At 44.9% G+C, this 22,221-nt stretch overlaps 1 protein-coding gene and 1 pseudogene across 2 annotated transcripts in view; both read left to right on the forward strand.

Annotated features, from left to right (window-relative positions):
* Positions 1–3,749: 3,749 nt before the first annotated feature.
* LOC147465235 (uncharacterized) overlaps positions 3,750–22,221 on the forward strand; it is a 38,700-nt gene continuing 20,228 nt past the window's right edge. Inside the window, exons 1-2 of one of the 2 annotated variants that reach the window (XM_086518987.1) lie at positions 3,750–4,052; positions 4,198–4,267. In XM_086518987.1, the coding sequence (XP_086375113.1) occupies positions 3,903–4,052; positions 4,198–4,267 (220 nt within the window). In that variant the 5' untranslated portion in view covers positions 3,750–3,902. The remainder of the gene's footprint in view (positions 4,053–4,197; positions 4,268–22,221) is intronic. The other variant, XM_086518982.1, reaches the window with a different exon arrangement.
* On the forward strand, positions 9,595–12,256 carry LOC147465236 (uncharacterized; annotated as a pseudogene).

The following is a 22,221-nucleotide window of genomic DNA, read 5'->3' on the forward strand; positions in this document are numbered from 1 at the left end:
AGAGAAGGGGGGGGGGGGGGGGGGGGGGGGGGGGGAGGTCATAGAAACAATCCTAAGAGACTTCAATGCCCTCTCTAACCTCAAAAAAAGAAGTTGCTAATGAAGTTCCTTACCAAAAAGCTGTGTTTTGGACTCCAATGTTTATAAGATATGCACAAACAATGGTAGATCTAGGAAAGATACCTTGAGCTCAACAAAACACTAGACTTAAATTTTATGTAACGAGACTATGGTAGCTGAGTACATTTACAACGGAAACAAAATGGATCATTGTATGCCATAAGGGTAAAAATTAGTAGTGTCTACAATCAAGGGGTAAATGATAGAATATGGGAGGGCAATGGGTCATCCCGCATCGAACGTATGAGTCTGGCTATACACGTGTACTTGCATTTACATAATCGAGACCTGCCAAAAGTGATGGGAGCATGTGGACAAAAGCATGTGCTGATACAAGATGATACCACGGTCTTAACTCATTACATCACAATGGATGATACAAGATGTGCAAGGGCCATCTTTAATAGGGTGAGAAATATCATCTTTTACAACAATATATGAAGCACGATAGACAATATAATGCTAGATATTATGATGACTAATATGCCGCTAGATATTAGGACAACTTAAGGGGTTGCCAAAAAAAAAAAAAGATTAGAAGTTTAGATGAGAGAGAGACACACAAAATAAGATGTTGTAACTTGTAGAGTAGATGAGATTGTGTGCAAGAAAATATTAATGTTCTATCAATTTAGAAGAGAGGCACACGTGTGTGTGTGTGTGTGTGTGTGTGTGTGAGAGAGAGAGAGAGAGAGAGAGCTCATTTGAGCACTAGATCTATTTTAAAGGATCATTATCTATACACATACTATTTTAATAATGGATGACTTCCTGTACATATTCTTGAGACTAGAATCATGGAGGATAGAGCAACCTAAAAGGCAGAGAGCCATGGTTATAATGGCTAAGTCCCCCCCCCCCCCCCCCCCCCCTTCCTCTCAGCACTAAAGGGCACGGGAGAAAAGAGATGGGATCCGCGGTGGGGGTCCAAAGGGGGAATCTCGAGGCGGATGGATGGTGGAAAAAAAGGGCGTCGATAGCAAGCTCGGAGACTCGAACCCGCACGATCGCAATGAGAGCCCAATGCTTTAACCGCTACACCCGCGACGGGGAAGTTGACATATGGGCAAACCAAATAATGATAAATAAACTCGGACAACTCCCCCTGCTTGTCCAAGTTTACCTTTTCGTGTCCTAGTTTACCTCAGCATCCTACGGTTGCGCGCGTCTCGATCGTCGTGTCTTGACTTTGTTGCCGTGGATCCCATCGCTTGAGCTTCAAAAATTTCCCGTGCCCTTTAGTGCTGAGGCTCCCCCCCCCCCCCAAGAGAGAGAGAGCGAGCTCAACCATAAATAGTAACTAGTACGGCCGGCCGTCTTCGGCGGCCTCTCTCTCTCCCCCTCTCTCTCTCTTTATCGCGTGCAAAGGGGCTTTTTTTATAGTTTTGGACTTTTTAACCTTCAGGTCGCAGATTACAACACATGTAAAGGGCTCCCCCTTCTGCCAGTATGTCCCTACAATTTTGCTTTCATTACTTTTGGTAGAATCTATGGAGATTCTTGCATCCCTTGGAGGAGAAAAAGGGCAGACAAGGCACGTGTGTGGCGAGAGAGAGAGAGAGAGAGAGAGAGAGAGAGAGAGAGAGAGAGAGAGAGAGAGAGAGAGAGAGAATCATTCAGATTTTTTTCTAATCACGAGATTTGCAGCATCGTGCAACTGCTGTGGATAGCCCAGTGTGGCAGGTCAGGTGAGCCTGGCGAACGCAGGTGGCAAGGATTCATGCGCAATGGAGGTTGCGACCAGGCGCAACAAGCTGAGGCAGGGAAAGGACCCGGAGGTGTAGGGATGAGATGGTATGTACTGCAGAGGACGACAAGCAGGGTCCGAGTCTGCTGTGCGTTCGTCTGAAGGTGGGAGAGAGAGAGAGAGAGAGAGAGAGAGAGAGAGAGAGAGAGAGAGAGAGAGAGAGAGTTGTAGGCTATATATATATTATATATATATATATATATATATATATATATATATATATATATATATATATATATATATATATATATATAGAGAGAGAGAGAGAGAGAGAGAGAGAGAGAGAGAGAGAGAGAGAGAGAGAGAGGATCTCCCGTGGGCAAACCAAGGGCAGACCCAAGTTGGTAGCAGTCTTTGTGAGAGCCCGTCGATGAGCAAAGAACCCCGGCTTGCTTCTTTAGAGAAGGAGGACAACAGAAGGCGAAGATGAGCACAAGCTGGCAATCAAGAGAGCCATACGACTGTCAACCTAAAGAAGGTAGATAACAATGGCTAGTGGTGGGAGAGGACATCTCGTGCGAACGATCGCTTGGGTGATGCGAAGCTCAGAAAAGTTTAAGGCAGATGGAATCTTCATGATAAATTAATGAATGAAGTTCAATCGACCCAGCATGAAGGCGTCACTAATTATTGAGTTTGTAAAAGGTTTTCTAGGAATTGAAAATAATAATGAATTATAAATAACTCTAGAGGCAAGCCTCATGATTTTATCATTTGTTTTGGGAAAAAAATAAAACTTCTCTCAAAGTGCTCGGCTTCACGCCTTCACGGGATAGTTTTCTTCATCAAAAGTATAACTTACTTTTCCTTTGATAAACAAGAGTTTGCATTTTATGTTGTCACTCAAAAGGCAATCTATTTTCCACTCCAATGACCTTCTTTTTCACACGCTCGACCTTCATTTACTAACCAACCTTCACAAGAAGGTTTGGATAAATTCTCACAAGAATTCCCACATTGTGACTTACCTCAACATCATGAGCTTTTGTGAGGGAGACACCGTATACCTAGCTAGGTACGATTGGGGGCAGAGGATTGTCGGCCCGATGGAAGGGATGGTGGTCCCCTGCCCCCAATCGTACCTAGTTAAGTATACGATGCCTCTCGAGCAGAAGCTCGTGATGTTATGCATTGTATGAAAAACACTAATTTCCCACATGAGAAATTTTCTAAATCTTCTTGTGCTTAGATCAACGCACAAAGTTATAGTCATGTCTTTAGACACAAAGAATGTGTTTTCAACTTAATAGATTTGATCACATTCTAACAATGTACTTTGTGTGTGTGTGTGTGAGAGAGAGAGAGAGAGAGAGAGAGAGAGAGAACGAACCACACACCATAGTAAGAGAAGAGAGGTTTTTGGGGGGTGGGGGGGGGGGGGTGGTATATGTAGGACGAGCATGTTTGTCTATTTTCAAGCACATTGTTATAGATTGAAAAATTAGAATGATTCAATGTTCTTTATATTTTTAGAGGTTTAAAAGGAAGCTTTCACTTTGTAGAGCACATAAACCTTTTAAAAGTCTTTAATACTTGTTTAAATCACCCAAAGAAAATCTATTATATATAATTAACTAAATCATTTTGATAAAACTTGCTCGATTTTTTCTTTGCTTGGAAAATCTTGCTCGGCTTTTGGCGGAGCTCTCGTTTTCTATCTCTCTCATTGGCCAAAATAGCTTTGAGAAGCGGCCTTGCCACTCAAATCATTTCAAACTCTCCCTCTCTCTCATTGGCAAGGAGGCCTTGACGAACAAAGCCATCTTGAATAATTTGAATCCCTCTCTCTGTCTAATTGGCAAGGAGGCATTGACGAGCAAAGCCATCTTGACTAACTTGAATGATCAATAGGCCACATTAGCTTTGAGAAAATGATTAGCTTTGCTGGAAGCGCCCTTGCCACTCAAATCATTCAAAAGCATTGTTCACGTTGCAGCCTCTCCCCTCCCCCTCTCTCTGTCTCTCATCGGCAAGGAGGCATTGACGAGCAAGCCATCTTGCGTAATTTACACTATTGTTCTTGTATAGCCCAAGCATGGTCTGGTTGGACGAGTACATGCAATGCCTGTCAAGCTTGATGACCGCTGGAGTCACCCACATGCGTACCCTTTTGCAATCATCTTCAAAGGAAGGCGGCCGCTCTGTGCTGGATGACAACTACCTCGCCATCACTGCCATTGTCACTGTGAGCTCAAAGATCTTCTCTTGCTTTTCTTGTTTATTCTTGTGCGGGGCTTAGACGACATCGTTGCAGTTCCCTTCCTTGTAGGTTTCGGCAGCTATGCTCCCTTTTAACCCCTGCATTTTTGCGTACTCCCTTTTCTGTCCAGGTTCTTTACCAGTTTTCCTTCTTCCTCATCGCTGCTGGCTGCAAGTTTGATAAAGTGACCGATTTTGCAGGTGAGACTACCTCTTGGCTGTCATTTGCTTCTTAAGCTTCAGTGGTTTTTCTTTGGGCTGTTAAGTTTCTGGCTAGCGTTTTATTCCATGTAGGTCATCATTATGCGTCCTCAACCTGTTTTTGGGTCGCCAAGTTTCTTCTCTTTGCGCAGGCTGTCGCGAGTCTCACCAAGTTTTTGTTCACAAGAATTATGGGCGTCCCACTTTGGGCTGATTTGTCACTATTTTGCCCCTCGACCCCCATGTTGCAACAGAAGTCTGTGTGCATGAGAGCACAAGGAGGGACAGCGGGAGAGAGAGCAGAAAGAGTAGAGAAGCAAGAGGCTCCACAAGTCGAAGTTCAGGAAGGACTAGAAGAGATGTAGAATGAGCTAGAAGAAAAACTGAAAAGGCTAGGGATGGTGAATGGGATCTTTGAGTGCGACGAGGCTATGGGCTGATCTACTATTGCCGATGTTGGCGATGGGCTGAAAACTGAAGAACGCTGGTTGATTTGAGGCTGAATCTGAAAACACTGGCTAATCTGTCTTGGGCTAAAAACTGAAAACGCTAGTACTGATGGCTAGATCTCTGATGGTGCATCGAGGTTATGGCTTAAAACTAAAAACTCTAGTGCCAATGGGTTGACTTGGTGCAAACACGCAAGAGATGCTAGGGTACTGCGGGTACTGAGGGTATTGACTTATGCGTGAGAAATGACCCCTAGGGTCACTTATATAGGGAATTAAAGCTGGGTCGGTCAATGCAACTAAAAATCCCACGGATTCCTTAAAATGCCACTTATTAATGAGTTAATAAACTCACTCATAGGAGGTGCTTCACACGCAGATAACAACATAGACTACATATTAATGCAATTGTATGGGAACACTCCCCAATGCTTACACCTAGCAGACTCATATTGTGCTCATGTGCAATCAAGGGGTATGCAACTATCTACAGTGCCTGGACATGCACGTCTTGCGTACAGGCTCACAAGGGTGATAAAACACTCTCTAGGCCATCCTAAATTCTAGAAATAGTTAGCTTGTTGACATGCACATAGGATTAGAGTGCACGTGACACTCATACACCTTACTACACAGATCTAGTACATGCACAAAGACGAGAGTGACTGAACGTTTACATCAAATTCACATCAGTATCTTTGTTGATGAAAATCATGATCATTGTATTTTATTTAGTAGTCACCTCCAGACCTTGTTGATCTCTTCACAGATGTCTTAATGTACTAAATCTCGTACTATCACATTCATATCACCCGTCAGGTGAAAGAGATAAAATGTTGCAATCTGCTAATGCTTGTGCTGTGATTGTTTTAATAGCCTCCGTGATTTTCGAAAATTAGGGTTTGCAAGAATTTTAGGGTTTTTGGCAGAAATTAGGGTTTTTGCTGTCCGTAGCCACGTCATCACTTTGTGACAGTGCCCACTCTCCAGACCTCGTATGCGTCTGCTCGTTGACCCCCACCAGAGTCATGAGTTCTTTCACCTCTTCCTCGACATTATCTTGGTCTCTGAGGCCACATATCCTTACGTGTAAGTCCCGCACACATCTCCTTTGCTCCTCTTCTAGTGTCAAGTTGATGATGGTTGGTGTGGGGGTGGGGTTATTTCCTTGCCTTTCCCTTTCTTGACAATCTCGATCCATTTTTCGGCCTTTTCTGCTTTTTGTTGGGTCTTTGTGATGACATCTACCCACGAGGTCGTCATTTCTTTTTGTTGCTCCCCACCTTCTTTGATGGCCCGTACTTGTTTCTTAATCGTGTTAAGCTCTTCAATTACTGAGGATTGAAGCTCTCCCTCTTCGAGGACATTCTGCGATCGCACCTCTACAAGCTCTTTCTTGAGTAGTGCGATTTCCTCATCTTGAGAGAGAGAGAGAGAGAGAGAGAGAGAGAGAGAGAGAGAGAGAGAGAGAGATTTTATTGTCGTCCTCGGAGGTCAAATATGACCTATGGGACCAAAGTTACATGTGATGTAGTATGTGTATGGCTGATGAGTGACTCTCGATGCTCCAAAATTGTAGTGATGAGAGTGGCAATGGAGAGCCCACACTCTGGCTGGGAGAGGAAAGTGTGTAGGTCTAAGTTATGGCTGAAAATGTGAGAGAAGCAAGTTCGGATGTGATCAAAAGCTGAGCACTCTAATAGTGTGTGGTACTCAGACTCTCGAACTTGCAGTGAGCATAATGTGCACAATCGATTTGACTCTTCTCCATTGCCCCAACGCCCTATCTCGCATCGAAGGAAATGGGAGCTAAGCCGAATTGCTGCGATAGTGCGTATCGCAGACAAGGGAATAGACTCAAGCATGTAAGTGTGAGTACGGTTTCCTCTCTCAGCGAAGAACATGGTTTTGTAGTTGGGGGCAGTATAGGTGGTGTAATGTATGAAGCGTGATACACCGGATTTCTCCCAAGCCGTAATACATTGGCGTTGTAGAAAAGCTTCATTCACTTGAGAGTCAATTGAAGCATCATGTAGCAAGTGTAATGCATCCCATCTTCCAAACCACTTCTTTATGTCTTGCATCCATCCCGTGCTCAAGATCTTGCTTTTATGCGTCTTTTGAACTTTTTTGCTTGCTTCCCATGCAATTGTAGGAAGTCAATGTGAGGGGTTTTGACGCATCTTTATCATGTACTCCACAACCCTTTCCATGCCCATAACCTCAATTGGAAGAGATCCCGACTCAAGAAGTAGGAGCATATATGGTGTTTGTGTCTTAACTTGGAGAAAGTTTGTAAGAAAACGCTTTTGGACATTCTCAAACTCTTTCCAAGTAGACTTTGAGATGCTCCCGCCCCACATTTCAACTCCATAACGAAGAACCGATGTCACCAATGCATCAAAAAGATACTTCTTGAGAACCAAACACTTGATGTTTCCCGCATTACACATGTTCTCAAATGCATAATATGCTCTCTTTCCCGCTTCCAAACGACGCATAGCACATTCATGCCACTTGTGATTGGATGGAACCTCAAGGCCAAGGTACTTAAAGCTCTCAACAACTTCAAGTGTCTCGTTGTTGTACACAATGCATGGCTTCTCCTTATGGTTGGTTTTCACAAGCATAACCTTTGTTTTGGATTCATTTACAATCAGCCCACTATGCAAGCAAAAGTTCTCAAGGACAACCATAAGCTTTTGTGCATCTTCTAAAGTGTGTGCTAGAAGCACTACATTATCCGCATACAACAAAAGCATGATTACCGCATTGCAAATAGTGACCTCTTCAATGCCTTCTTCTTGCATAAAGTCAAGTACCATTTGTTCCAATTGATCGATGCATAGACCAAAGAGAGTTGGTGACAATGGACATCCTTGTTTAACCCCAATAGTGCTTACAAAAATTTCTGAAATTTCTCTTTCCATGCGTAATTGACAAATCACCTTCTCATAGATTCGAAAAACCGCAAGCATAAACTCACTTGGCACTTGGAGTTCTTCCATCCTTCTCCACAAATTGTTACGTGGAATCATATCAAAGGGTTTCTTAAAGTCCACAAAACAACAATACAATCGCTTGCCTTTCAACCGACTTTCCTCCATGAGAACACGAAGAGTGACAAGATGATCAATGGTGCTATGGCATCGACGAAAACCCGCTTGTCCCTTTGTACGCTTGTCATTCTCTTCAGCCCAATCACTCAATTTCATCTCCATTATGCACCCAAACAACTTTGCCATAAGAGACCCAATCATTATAGTCCGGTAGTTGCTTACATTCTTTACATCCCCTCCTTTATGCAAAGGCTTAACCCAATTAGTACTCCAATGATAAGGCATACCATGTTGAAGTGCAAGGTTGAACATATCACACATCCACTCATGGGTAAAATCTCCCGTCCATTTGATCATCTCCGGCTTGATACCTTGAAGATCTGCCGCTTTGCGAGTGGCCAACTTTTCAAGCCCATCGCATACATCCTCAATAGTAAAAAAAGACGGCATACATGGGAGTGAACAATAAAATGGCATTTTTTCAGTATTTGCTTGCTCATATAATTGCCTACAATGTGTATACATATCCACTAGACTCAAGTTACCAAAATTCTCAACCCGCTTGACTCTCAAGTTTCTCCAAAATCTTCCACATGCATGTGCCTTTTCTTGGACTTGAAATTCTTGTTACTTTACTTCCCATCTTCTTCTCTTCTTTTGAATCAATGCCTTGTATGTATGCAAATGACTTTGATAGTTGTCTTTGTCCATAGTTGCATCAAGCTTTATCAAGGACTTTCGAGCATCTTGACATTCTTTATCAAACCACCTTTTGCGTGATCTATCTTTGTTGATACCATGAAGATGCTTTATGGCAAAGCATTCTTCCGCACAAGAACACATAGCTTTCTTGAAAGCTTCCCATTTAGTTTCCAATGGTGCATCACATTGAAGCTTTGTCATCCATAATTTTTGCTCAACCATTTCAATGTACATTGATGCCCGTTTGAAATCCATACATATTGATAACTTCTCTTTCCTTTAGCTGAGATTATTATGCTTAGTTGCTTCTCCACATGAAAGGTCAATACATAAGGTGCGATGGTCAGATTCCGGGGTCCTTTGACCAAACATAAAACTCTTTATGCGATACATGATGGCTTCAGAGAGTAGCATATAGTCAATCACACTATCCCCATTATGTCTCCTACATGTAAATCCATTGGTTCCACTCCACAAAGATACACCATTGGCAATGAGCATACCCGTGCTATTACACATGTGTAAAAGTAACTTTCCATAGTGATCCGGCTCTTTCTTATCCATTGAAGTACGATCATATAAGTGAACTTCCTCCAACTCCCTTGAAATATATGGCATATCAAATTGTTGAGTATCATGTTGCAATGTTTTTGTGCGAGCATTCATATCCCCAAATACAATAACATCACCTTCACCTTTGAAATAAGCAATGTCCTCTTCCAAATCAGAAAATGGTTGATCTCTATCCATGCAAGCATAAAAGGGAGAATCATGATGAGGAATGTAGCAACCGGCTACAAAAATGGGTGCTCTTTTTGGTGTCATAATTTTCAGTCATACATAACGTTTGTACTTGTCATCTTTCACAATTGATACAAAATCTTCCAATTCTTTCTTAACCATACATGCTAACCCTCCTTGTCCTCTTCGTTGCTTGAGATTCTTTGACCACATCAATGAATGTACATTGTAATCCTCCAAGCCGTTAATCCTTTGTGTATCATGCTCCCAAGTTTCAACAAGAAGTATAACATCGGCTTTGCTTGTTAGTTCATCAATGCCAACCCCCGCATTCCATGGGTATCCATTACAATTCCAAAAGCATATTTTCAATTGTAACTCGGTCTCATAGGTCACACATCCCTATTTGCTTGAGAGACTTGCCTCCTCCTTGGGCACATTTTCTTCATGAGAGATCTCCTTGTTTTTATTATTCTTTTCCTCATATGCCTTGCGACGCATATTTTGTTGCTTAATAGTGCGATCTTCACATACAAAACATTTTGTATCCCTCAAATAGATCCAACTATTATCAAGGATAATCTTTCGCTTGGTCTCATCCGGCATGGTGCATACAATTGGCCGTTCTCCCGAGCGAGGAGCTCCTTGCTTCCCCACTCTATGTGCTCCATAGACCATAACTCCGGACATGCCAAAGTGGGTTTTGAAGAAATCTTCAATAACAATGGCAAGAGAAGGAGGTGTCTCTAACTTCTCTTCGGGAATTCCACGAATAACAATGTTTTTGGAACGTCGCTCCCGTTCCTTCAACTCCTCCACATCCACATTCTCAACATTCTTTGTTTGAACCATAGCTTGCATGAGTGAGGAATTAGAAACCACATTGCTACCACATACATCAACCCAAGACTTGTTTGTGCATACATTTTTCATGTCGCATACATCCCGGCTCATAGTGTCAAATTTCTCTTCAGGAAGGAATAGCTTATCTTCTTCTGATCGTGATGCTCTTAGGAATTTTCGTCGTGATTTTATAATCTCTTACATAGATAAGTGCTCTAATAACTTTGTTGTTACATGCAGAAAGTTCTATTTAGACAAATGGATGTGAAGACCGCCTTTCTTCACAGGGATTTTGAGAAAGATGTTTACATGAAGCAACTTGGTGAAGTAAACTCTAAGACTTACAATGGTTGTGATATTTCGATGCAAGAGGTTATCTTGAAATATCAAGATTTTTGTAAGTCTTTTGGTTTCAAGTGCAAGCCTAAATTACCTTTTTTATATACAGTTTGGAAGTTCCACAAGAACCCTATAAAGCCTAGATTTATAGTTGCTTCTTGCAACACCTCTTTGACCGAGGTTTTCCAATGGCTTCGTTATTGTTTCAAAGCCATTTTACCGAGTGTAAATCAATTGTGGAAAAATTTGCTAAAGGAAGCAGATGTACCTATCGATTCAAGTTGGATTTTAAATGATTCAGTAGGTGTGATTCTTGTTATAAAGTTTTTGAACTCTTCAAGAAGCCTTAGGGAGAAATCTTCTCCTTAATGTCTCCAAACTTTTGACTTTACAACTCTATATACGAAGCTAAATTTGGAGGACCTTAAATTCAGAGTCAAGTTTCTTATTTCAAAAGTTTTTGCGTACAAGCTTGAGAAGGATAGGTACAAGGCATTGCTAGTAGAAAAGTCAGCCTTGAACTTTGACTTCTTGTGGTTAACAAGTAAGAATGTAGATGTAGACAAAGGAAAAAAGAGATTCACCAGGATTGTAGGTGACATTGACATCATATCTTGGTTTGCTTCATTATGGCTGAGTCTGCCCTTGATCTCCGGAGTCATGACAGAAACTCAATACGTTGAACTTTGTGTTGATGTATGCTCATGTGTGTGTGTCTGTGTGGTGTTGTGTTTGGGAGCATATGTTAGTACCTAGTTCTACACCCACTATTGGGCACTGACGACGTTAGTGGGGATGTCGTGGTATTTAGTCAATACTATGCATGATGAAGCTGATGGTTATATTGTCTTGTGGGTGACTACCATGGGTCTATACCTTGCACTTTCCTTTATGGGTGAATCTGGGCTTATCCTGGATTCATCTAGGTATGATTCTCTTTTGGACAATTTATATATAACCGTCGGTGATCCTCTTTTCAAGCAAACAATTGGTATCCCTATGGGCACCAATTGTGTTGTTTTTCTTGCTAATTTCTATCTTTTTACTTATGAGTTTGATTTTATGGAGCATCTTGTCCTTGCTAACACTTGCCCAATATTTTTACACAAGTTATGCAGTGTAAGACGCTTTGTAAATAATCTTTTTGTTCCCGACGTTCCTTCTTTTCAAGATTTTATGTACTTGAGTTCGAGTTTTGTGGGTGGAGGAATTTATCCCAAGGAGTTTTGTGAACTTAACTGTACCACAAATAATAGTGATGTTGTGCCTTTTTAGACCTTAAGATTTTTGAGACTCCCTTGGGATTAGAGGTAGATATCTATGATAAGCGCCTTGAATCAGAATATGTCAATCTAAATATCATCCGTATGCCTCACATCTCTTCAAACATTTCTCTTTTAGCTAAGTACGGTGTCATTTGCTCTGAGTTATTTAGATTTTCTCGTCTTTGTTCTAGTAAATCTGCTTTTGTTGTTCAATCGTGCCATCTTATTTCTTTACTCGTTGAGAAAGGATACTTGTTCAAAAGAATCATGAAAAACGTTCGTTCATTTTTGCATCGTAGTAAGTTTATTTTTAGTGTTTCTACCTTTGGAATGTTTAAGATAATCAATAGTAAATTCAATAAAAGTGGGGAACTTAAAAGCCCACTTATTGTTTGACTTAGCAACACACTATTTTGTTGTTTTGATCTCTAGCGCTTCTAGTATTTTTACTCTAGCTTAACAAATGCTAGCCTTCATCATGGTTGAGTATGCCCATCACCTCCGGAGGGTGATAGAAACTCAGCTCGTTGATTTTGTAGAGTACGTTCAAAGCATGAATGACCTCTTTACAAACTTGCACTACTCTTGGGCACTGACGACGTGAGTAGGGATGTCATAGCTGTTGTCCAAGCTATGCGTGATAAAGGTGATAATCTTATTCTTCCTATTTGGACAAGCAACAAAGTTGAGGTCACATTTTGTCAAGTTTGGATCTTTGTACTTCTTTGGTTATTTGCAGCCTCTTCTTTGTAGGTTTGAAGTAGTATTCATTTTTTTATTTCGTATTTAGCTTACGTTAGGACTTAAGAATATCTTCCTTTAGAAGTTATTGTGTGAAGTTTGATTTCTAGGATTAAGGTTTTAAGATGTCTTTTCCTTTTTTGTTTAAAGTTGAGTACTTGTTTTAAGTTTTAGCCAAGTAAGCTGCGTCAACTTATTTTACGCATCACTCTTCTAAAAACATTTTTACGTTAATAACGTTCTGTTTTATCTAGTTTTGTTTCATAGCAAATAAAGTGATTTACCTTTTTTTGTTCTCTTTTCTTTTTTTGAGTCCCTTGCTTTTATAGTTTTATGAGTACTTTATTACCTCTTAGAATTCGTGAGTTCAGACTATTCTGAACTTATGAAGTCATATTACTTTCTTTTGATATTCGATTTGTTTTTCAAGACTTAACCAACCGCCTATTATTCCTTGAGCAGATTTTTCATTAGGTATCAACATAGGGTCTTTTTGAGTTTTCGGCTTTTCTTTATTATCATTAGTAGGTGAAGAGTTATGTGCTTTAGATGTAGTGGAAGATTGAGAAGGAGAGGTGTTGTGGTTGCTACCATTCTATTGATTTTGTTGGCTCTGAGGGGCACTTGACTTGTTCTTCTGCGGCTTACCTTTGTTGTGCTTCATTTCTTGTGCAAGAGCAATTTTGACGGCGTCATTGTAGTCCTTAGGATGAAAACGTGCACATTGTATTTGGTGTATTCGTTCAAACCAAAGAGGAAAGCCTCCTTGCGATCAAAGCTACCCGGAATGGGAACGGGGACCTCCGAAACGTTTTCGGAACGCGTCCCCCCCACCCCCCCCCCCCAAAAAAGCGGAACGGGAACGGGGGCCGGAATGGTAAGCTTAGAATATGCTTAAATTAGGTTGGATTTAACCCATATGTTAGTAGAGAGCCATCCACACCCATTAGTTCAAGTAGAATCCTATTTAGGCATGCTTTGCAATGATTCTTCAGTCTTAAGGCTTACATGCGATTGCGCACTACACACAACACATGAATTGGGATCATCCTTCACAAAAGCATCTTGATTCTTCATAGATAGAACATCAACTCAAAGTTGAATAGAGTCCAGACTCCACACAAAAGCTTGGAGCAAAAAGATGATAGATCATAAAGATGGCTTACAAGGCCAGCCAAGGCGCTACAAAAAGATATGTAGAGGCAAGAGTGCTAAATAACAAGTGTAAGAGTCACTAGGTGACATGTCAAGATTCAATCACTCATGTGGTAGTGCAATACAATACAAAAAGGGGGGCAAAGCCGGCGGCCACAAAGGAAACAAATATCAACAATCTGTAGTGGAGTCCTTGCGTCGTGCATATCATCCCAATCCTCCTGCATAGGCTCATCCTCATGCGTAGATCCTCCTGTCTCTCCAAGCACCTTGCCTCTGCCTTTGCCTCCGTCTCCCAATGTAGAAAAGGATCTGTCACTTTGGATGCTGACTTGCAAAGCATTCTTAAGTTTGCAATGACAAAAATAAGTTTATTGGCTTTCTCCACTCCAAGTCGGTTTCTCTTTCTAGATGCAATGTGGCTATATACACTCCAGAATTGCTCCAAGCAAGAGGAGCTAACCGCTTGGTTGAGAATGCGGACGGCAAGTCGCTGAAGAGTAGGACCATCTGAACCATTTTCTTGCCACCACAAGACGAAGGAAATCTGGGTGCGATCAATTTGGGCATAGGTTGTTCCAAATGATCCTCGCATATCCTTGTAAAATGCAAGTTGATCCTTGATTTTGCGCTGCTTGTCACGATCAGGGTGAAGTTTCTTCAAGATGGTGTTCTGATGTGTGTTCGAATGATGCTCCTACCCTGCACCCTGGAACTCTGGGTCCAACACAAAAGCTGCACCATGAAGAGGTGAACTATAGGCATTCCACCTGCTACTGCAAAGGTCTTTGATTTCTTCGAGCCTATCTGGGTCCTTTTCAAGATCTTCAAGTGCCTCGACCATAGACCTTGCCAATGCAAGGTTGCATACCATCCATCACTCTAAGCAAGTGGATGATTGGTTTCACCATTTTGTCAATAGTCTTTAGAGACTCTCAGAACTCAAGATCCTCTACCTTCCCTGTACAAATGATCCTTGCGACTTTACTTGCATGGAAAGTCTCAGGAAACTCTGTACTGATGAAGAGTTGCCGCACTGCACTCAAAGTGGCTTACCATTAAATAGTTATAGGCGAAGCGGGTCTCACAATACTTTATAAGCACTTTGCCCCCGACCGCTTCAAGAACTCGGCTCGAAGTATGTTGTGTTGTTGATGAAAGCAACCACTTTGGACGTGGATGCAATGAGAGGCTCTATTCAAGGTAGTTTGCCGAAATCCTTCAAGAGGTTATTAAGGCATGTGCCATGCAAAAGGACACGGTGATGTGAGGATAAGCGCTTTTTAGAATAGCTCCGGCTGCCCTGTTTGATGCCTCCCCATCGGTGACTAGACCTATCTCAAGGTCCGACCAATGGTCTCTATGGCGGAGGCCCACTCACCTGCAAGGACATCTATTGATTTTCTTGTCTTCGTGGCGTCATGGGAGTCGGCAAAATACATCTCCCCTTTGGAATAGACAACAATGCCATGGATGGACCTCCTCCTAGTGTCGCTCCAACCATCCGCAATGAGGGTCACCCCATACTTCGTCCATTGCCTCTTCATGTTGAGGGTTGCCATCTTCACAACGGCCTTCTCTCTATCGAGTAGAGTAGTGCAGAGGGCCTCGGAAGAGGGTGGCACATAGCGTGCCCCATACTCTCCAATCCTCGTGCACAAGGTCTTGAAGTACTCCGACCTACACAGTGCACACAAGAGGTATTAGGATTTTCTATTTAGATGAGAATGAGAATCGAGATGATTGATTGTGAGAAAATGATAGTAAGTCTTACCGAGCCTTTATGAAGGGGATGTGATCTTGATAGAAAAAACGGGCAACACTTGCATCCACATCCTCCTTCTGTTTTGGATCCCAAGTGGTATGTAGGGTGCGTTGGTGAGATTTGGGAGTGGAGACCGGAGTAGTAGTAGGCATTGAAAATGCCGATTGAAATGATGTCGCTGCCGTCTCCATCGTTGCCGCATTACTTTCACCACAGACTGATGAAGAAGGTGTAGAAGAGGGAGAAACCAAGTCGTTGGGGTCGATTGCGGGACGCTTTGGCCTTGCCGCTTCTTTCTCTTCTTTGTTGGCTTTGATGGGTGGCATCCTTGGCTTCAAATACCGTCAACAATTGCTTATTGACTGCCTTGCATATTGCTACTTGTTGTCCCTCTAGCTTAAGGAGGTGAGCACGGACTTTGGTTGTGCCGGATTGTCGTTCAAAGCCATGTAGTTTGCACTTCCATGCACGTCCACCACCGGCCTTTCCCAACACTCGAGAATGCTCTTCGCCCCACCATTAAGCTTCATCCTCCTTCTTCTTCGCACCCAAGGGCACACGTTCACTTGATGCGGAAGCTTGGGCCATGAGACTCGAGAGAGGGAGGGAGCTTGAGAGAGAGAGAGAGAGAGAGAGAGAGAGAGAGAGAGAGAGAGAGAGAGAGAGAGAGAGAGAGAGAGAGAGAGAGAGAAAGAAAGAAAGAAAAGAAAGAAAGATTTTTAACGTCTATGTCAGGCCGAAATCGGCCTATGAGACAAATCAAATGTACATGGCGTGTATGTCATCCGTCTATCGGAAAGACAAATGAAACAAAACTGATACAAAACTGAACTGAATGTAGGTAATGGAGTATCTGAGGAGGGATGGGGCTCTATCTCTAGGGGTATATGCATGTCTATATGCTCAAGGTAGTACAATCATGAGAATGCATCAAGCTCTCTAGCTCCATCCTGTACAAATGGGGGGATGTAAGATGTGGTACATGGGCGGGGCTGGTGCCAAGGCTACCCGGATGGAAGCTGTCGGGTCGGCCCTCATCTGAGCTACTCGCTCCTCAATGGCACGGCGCTCCCGGGCTCGGATCTCCTCGATCTGTCGGTGGTGGGAGCTCACGCCCCTGTAGCCTGTGACTCGTGGTCGTCGTCTAGCTCGGTTCACCTCCGCCTGTGGGAGTGTCACTCCTCTCTGAGTATCTGGTGAGGTAGGGGTGGCAATCCTCTGAAAGAAGTCTGTGAGCTGCGACTGTCTCCCCTCTGTCTGTGTATCTGTGCGTGGCTGTAGTAGTGTGTCCCGATGGCTCTGTATCTCTAGTAAGAAATGTCCGAGCTGTCTCTGATCTCGAGAGTCCATGATCTCTCGGAGAGTGGGCTGTCCTCTGAATAAGGCCTCATACCTGCCTCTGATCTCAGTGTATGCTCTGCATCTACATACAAAGTGCTCCTCACTCTCCACCTCCTCTGTGCAGGCTCTGCAGACTCGCTCCTCCCTGGGAACACCAGTATGTCTCCCGATCTCAATCTCTAACCTGTGTGAAGCCACTCTCAGCTGACCAATCGCCACCCGTGAGCTATGTGGCATATATGTGTCCATATAGCGTGGTCTCTGTATGAACCCCCCAGACAATATGGTGAGAAACTGGTCTCTGTAATCTGACATCCTCGTCCCCAAGCCAGGTGACTCCCAGACTCTCCTAGTGTATAGCTGCCACAGATCCTGTCTCAATACCAAGTTTCTCTCACTACGAGAGAGGTGAACAGATGGTGAGTGGGGGTCGTACTGGAATGGTGGTAGGCTCTCCATGTCAAGACCGTGTCCCTCAAACCATGCTCTGACCTGTGAGTACCAAGCTCTCGCATGCCCACTCTCTGATAGCTGTATAGCTGCCTCAAATGCTCTACGAGTGAGTCTGTCAGGAGGTAGCTCTCTCATCCTCTGGATGAAGCAGACTGTCTGGAATAATGCCTCTACAACCATAGGTGGTGTGGCGAGCTCGGCTCTAATAATGTCATGTGGCACTGTCTTCTTGCTGCGGAGCAAGCGTGAGATCATACATACCTGTGGTCTCTCAAGCTGTGTCCACTGGTCATCTGTCAATCTTGGTGCCCATACTGCCGCCGAGTACATCAGGGCCGGGGTGACTAAGGTGTCAAAAAGCCAGCCCTTCGTGCGGGGCTCCTGAAAGTGTGCCTGGTGGCATCTCCGCTCTAGCATGGTCAGAGCTGCATATCCTCGGGTGAGCCTGTCAGCAGCAGCCTGCCTCATAGTGAAGGGTCCTGGTAGGCTGGTGAATGTGATGCCAAGATAGACATAGGAGGTGACTACATCAACCTGTCCTCCTGCTGCTGTGAAGGTGGCAGCGCTCCTCACTGCACTGGATGTGTGAAAGATCATGACCTTGGTTTTGCCAAGGTTCACAGTCAACCCCTTGTGTGTGCTGAAATCGTCCAAAGCCTCAAGATGGCGTTGCAAGCCCTCGGGTGACTCTGAAATCAACACAATATCATCAGCATATAACATGATGTGGACCGGAGTACCTGCCAAGTCGCTCCCCTCTCCCCCTGCTCGTAGTATGTAGTCGGAGATCTCATCGATGTAGAGCCCAAAGAGTGTCGGGGAGAGTGGGCATCCTTGCTTAACACCAATGGTGCTAGCAATGGTCTTTGAAAAGCCGCCTGGGCAACGAACTCGACCCGTCACCCTCTCGTAGAGAGTATATATGGCCCAAATCATCTCTGTCGGTACCCCAATGCTGTGAAGGCGCTGGAAGAGTCTCTCGCGTGGGACTGTGTCAAAGGCCTTGCGGAAATCCACAAAGCAGCAGTAAAGCCTCTTCTTCCGCGCCTTTGCCCCATCAATGAGGCAGCGCAGAACGAAGATGTGGTCAGTGGTGGAGAAAGCTCGTATGAAACCTGCCTGGCCTGGAGCTCGTAAACCCTCGGTCTCTGCGTAGCAGCTAAGCTGTGCCTCAAGTACTGCTCCATATAGCTTGGCCATCGTGTGGCCAATCATGATAGTCCTGTAGTTCCCTGGGTCCAGGGTGTCGCCAGATTTGTGGATAGGCACTATGGTGTGCTGTGTCCACTCCTCTGGGAAGCCCTCCCCTATAGCCCGGTTGAAGACATGTGCAATCAACAGGGCTATAGTGGAGGCCGCATAAATGATGTGCTCACTCTGTAATCCAGTGTGGTCAGCTGATCGTCTGTGCTGCATGCGGCGTATGGTCCTCTCTACCATCTCTGCTGTAAAGAAGGAGGAGCACGTGGGGCGTGGCTCATGTGGCTGTGGGATAGGAGGCTGCCCTGGCACCTCATAGAGGCGCTCTGCATAATCATGCCATATCTGTGGATCCTCAATAGCTGTGGTCGGACGTGGCTCGCGCAGGGTGCGCCATGCCGTCGCGCTATCTATGCTCATGAATAGGCGGTATAGCTCAAGCTCCTGTGCCTCTTCGAATGCTCGCCGCTTTTGGCGTGTCAGCGTCTTCATATCTCGTCTGGCCTCTCTCTCTGTGATCTCTCCTAAGGCTCGCCGTGCACGGAGGCGTCGGTATAACTCTCTGCACTCATCATCATACCAGCGGTTCTGAGGCATAGTCCCGGGGGGGGGAGTGCGTCCTGTGTGAGTGGTGTGTGGAAAAGAGCTAATAGCTGAAGTGTGGAGAACGGAAGAGATATGTGATGTGAGAACTGAGAGTGGTGTGGATGGGTGGAGGAGGCATAGGCCATGCTCGACCTCGGCTGAGTAAAGAGAGGCTAGCTCAGGTGTGAAATGGATGGTGGTGTGTGGAGTGTGTGCTGTGGAGCTATGTGGGATGGTATCTCCGGTGATGGAGAAAGAGAGGTATGTGTGGTCGGCTCCGATGGGTATGGGTGGAATGGTGAAGGATGTGATAAGGTGTGTAGCCTCCCTGGGTCCCAGAATATAGTCGACTGTACTCCCCCCTCCCTCTGTAACTCCATGTGGCATACAAGTCAGGCCCCCTGAGGTGGGCCACTGGGCCATCCCGTTATAAATAACGAGACGGTGCTGAGAGCCAAGTCGAAGTAGGTGTCGTCCGTAGGCTGTGACTGGAGCTCTGTCTGCTGTATCTCTCATAGTAGCCTCCTCATCTAGAGTGTGTAGTGCCTCTGGGTCCTCGTGGTCATATGTTTCACACTGCTCACTGCGCGTACGAGCATTGAAGTCTCCCATAAGGAAGACTTCACCCAGTGTGGAGTACTCCATAATCTCCTCCGTGAGGCATGCGTACGGTGACTCCTGCTCAATAGGGGCGAATCTGGAGCCTGTGGGAGCAAAGTAGCAAAGGGCAATGTAGACGATCCTGTCTCGTGAGAGCTCGAGGCGAATCCACATGTATCGGGCCGGTGGGTCCCGGGCAACAATCTGTAGTCTGCTGTGAAGCCCCTGTCTAAAGAGTATAGCCACTCCTCCTGAACCGCGAGTGGTGTGCTGGCGCATACATCCCCGATGTAGAGACTCCCATTGGAAACCATGTATCCGTGGTAACCCTCTCTCTGGGCTCTCGTGTGTCTCTGTAAGTAGAATGATGTCTCGACCTCTCATCACCTCCTCAAGTCTCTCTGGGTGTGTCCATAGGTCTCCATTGCAATTCCAAACCGTGACATGAATCTCCTCGTGTGTCCCACAGGCCGCGAGTCCCTATGCGATGGTCTTGCCATCAATGATAACCCTACCATCTCGATATACTGCCTTCTTCCCTTCTTTGCGGGCCTGGTGGACTCTAGGCATGCACGTGCGGCGGTGATCTTGTTGCATCTTTGTGAGGTCATCATCAAGATAAATCGGGGGGCCTTCTAGCCCTCTCAAGATGACCCTCTTTCGGAGGAAAGAAGTTCGAGACTCCTCGGAGGCGAATTGGAGGATGAGAGCTCTCTTCTTTGGATCTTTACCGGCTCTCCAAACTTTGGAGAAAGGGATCTCTTCTTCCTTGTATCCCACTTTCTTGCACAAGGCTTTCCCATCGCTCTCGGGTGTGGACCCTTCTTCTTCTTTGATGCCGGTCACTCACACATTGAGACGGCGAGCTTGTCGCATTTTCTCCTCCTCGATGGTTGTGTGTACGATGAGTACCTCATCTTTTTGGGCTTCCTCTCTTGCTACCTTCTTGATATTCTTTTTGACCACTTCGACCCATCCTTCTTTGGTGGCTTCTAATTTGTCCTCAATGCTTGCGGTGAGGGCTTTGGTGATCTCCTCCTTGAGGGCTTCCTTAGCCTCCTCTTTAATCTCTCCTTCCTCGGGGGTGAGGGATGTGATGGAAGCATGAAGGAGGTCGATTTGTGCCTTCATCTCTTCTTGCTCTTTCCTCCATCTCTCCCTCTCCTTCTCGTTCTCCCGTGCCCTTCTCTCCTCCTCTTTGAGGTTTTGGATTTCCGCTCTCATGTCCTCTTTTTCTTCGTTCCATAGCTTGATGAAGGTGGCTTTCTCCTCCCTCCATATCTCTCTCTCCATCCACCATTCTTTCATGTCCTTCTCCAATTGTGCAAGCCTCTTGTTCGTGAGCATGAAGGTTGTCTTCATTGTCGATTTCGGCGTCTTGATGATGGGGGAAGACATAGTTGTATTCGGAGCTACCCTCTCTTCATATTGTGAAGAAGAGGGGAGAAGGGGGGGGAGTACGTGTATGTATGCGTGTATGTGTGTAGTGTGTGTGTGGGTATGTATCCGTGTGTGTGTGTGTGTGTGTGTGTGTGTGTGAGAGAGAGAGAGAGAGAGAGAGAGAGAGAGAGAGAGAGCGGGGGGGTGGAGTGGTTGCGGCATGGAGCTTGAAATTTGAGCCTTGAGCAAAAGAGGGAGAGACTTGAAGCTTGCGGGCTTGACTCTTGAGCCTTGAGGCCCAAGAGAGAGGGGGAGAGACCGTGGACGAGACTCGAGAGAGGATGGAGAGAGCTCCAAGACTCAACCTTGAGCCTTGAAGGCTTCAGGCCCAAGGCATGCGGAGAGACTCGAGAAGAGGCTTGAGGGAGAGGCTAGAGCATGTGAGGCTTGAGGCTTGAGCGACGTTGCGGCGAGCCTTGGGGTTTGAGGTTGAGAGCTTGAAGCCTCGAGGGACTGATGAGCTTTCAAGGAGGCCTTGAGCCATTATATAGGATAGTCCCCCCCTCCCTCCCTCCCCCCCAAAACGTTAAAAAACGCTACCCCTTAACGGCCCAAATTTTTTAAAAACCAGTCAGAAATTTAAATTAAAAAACTGCCGTTCCGGCCAGCCCGTCGTTCCGCGTTTCAAATGCTCATTCCGGCCCCGTTCCGACTGCCCGTTACGGTTATGCTTCCGGCGGAACACCGTTCCGTTCCCGTACACGTTTCGGGTGCCTGGCTGGGGTGCGAACGCGTTCGAAGAACGGAAAGGGCCCGTTTCGGTCGTTCCCTGTTACTCTGCTTGCGATCCTCATCCGACTTACACAAGTGAGCACCAATCTGCAAAATATGGTTAGAAAAAGATATAACGGGAGTCCTATTCCTCTTGAGGCCTCGCAAATTCTTTTTCAACCGATCAAGTTAATGCGGTGGCATAAAGCGAGCCTTGAGCTTGTCTTGGAAGTTGACCCAACTATAAGATAGTGGTCCGCTATCGTTGCATGCTCAAGCTGTGCGGTCAACTATGTCTCTTGCCAGGCTTGATACTAATAAATGGCATCACGCGACAAATACATGGTAGCAATCAAAACTTTACTGTTACTGCTTTTCTTGGTAGTAGCAAAGTAATCGTTAAATTGATACAATCGAAGCACAAGAACGGGGCAAAAGCCCATCCTCTATTCTTTCTTTTCTGCTTTTGATTGAGAGAGTGAGAAGAACTACTCTCTGAATACTGAGAGGATTTTCCCTCTGCTGTGAGATTTTGGGAAGCTCTTGGAAGCGAGAGTCCATCTTC

The sequence above is a fragment of the Adiantum capillus-veneris genome, chromosome 1 (assembly GCF_014529385.1).
Source record: "Adiantum capillus-veneris isolate H3 chromosome 1, ASM1452938v2, whole genome shotgun sequence".
Taxonomy (NCBI): domain Eukaryota; kingdom Viridiplantae; phylum Streptophyta; class Polypodiopsida; order Polypodiales; family Pteridaceae; genus Adiantum; species Adiantum capillus-veneris.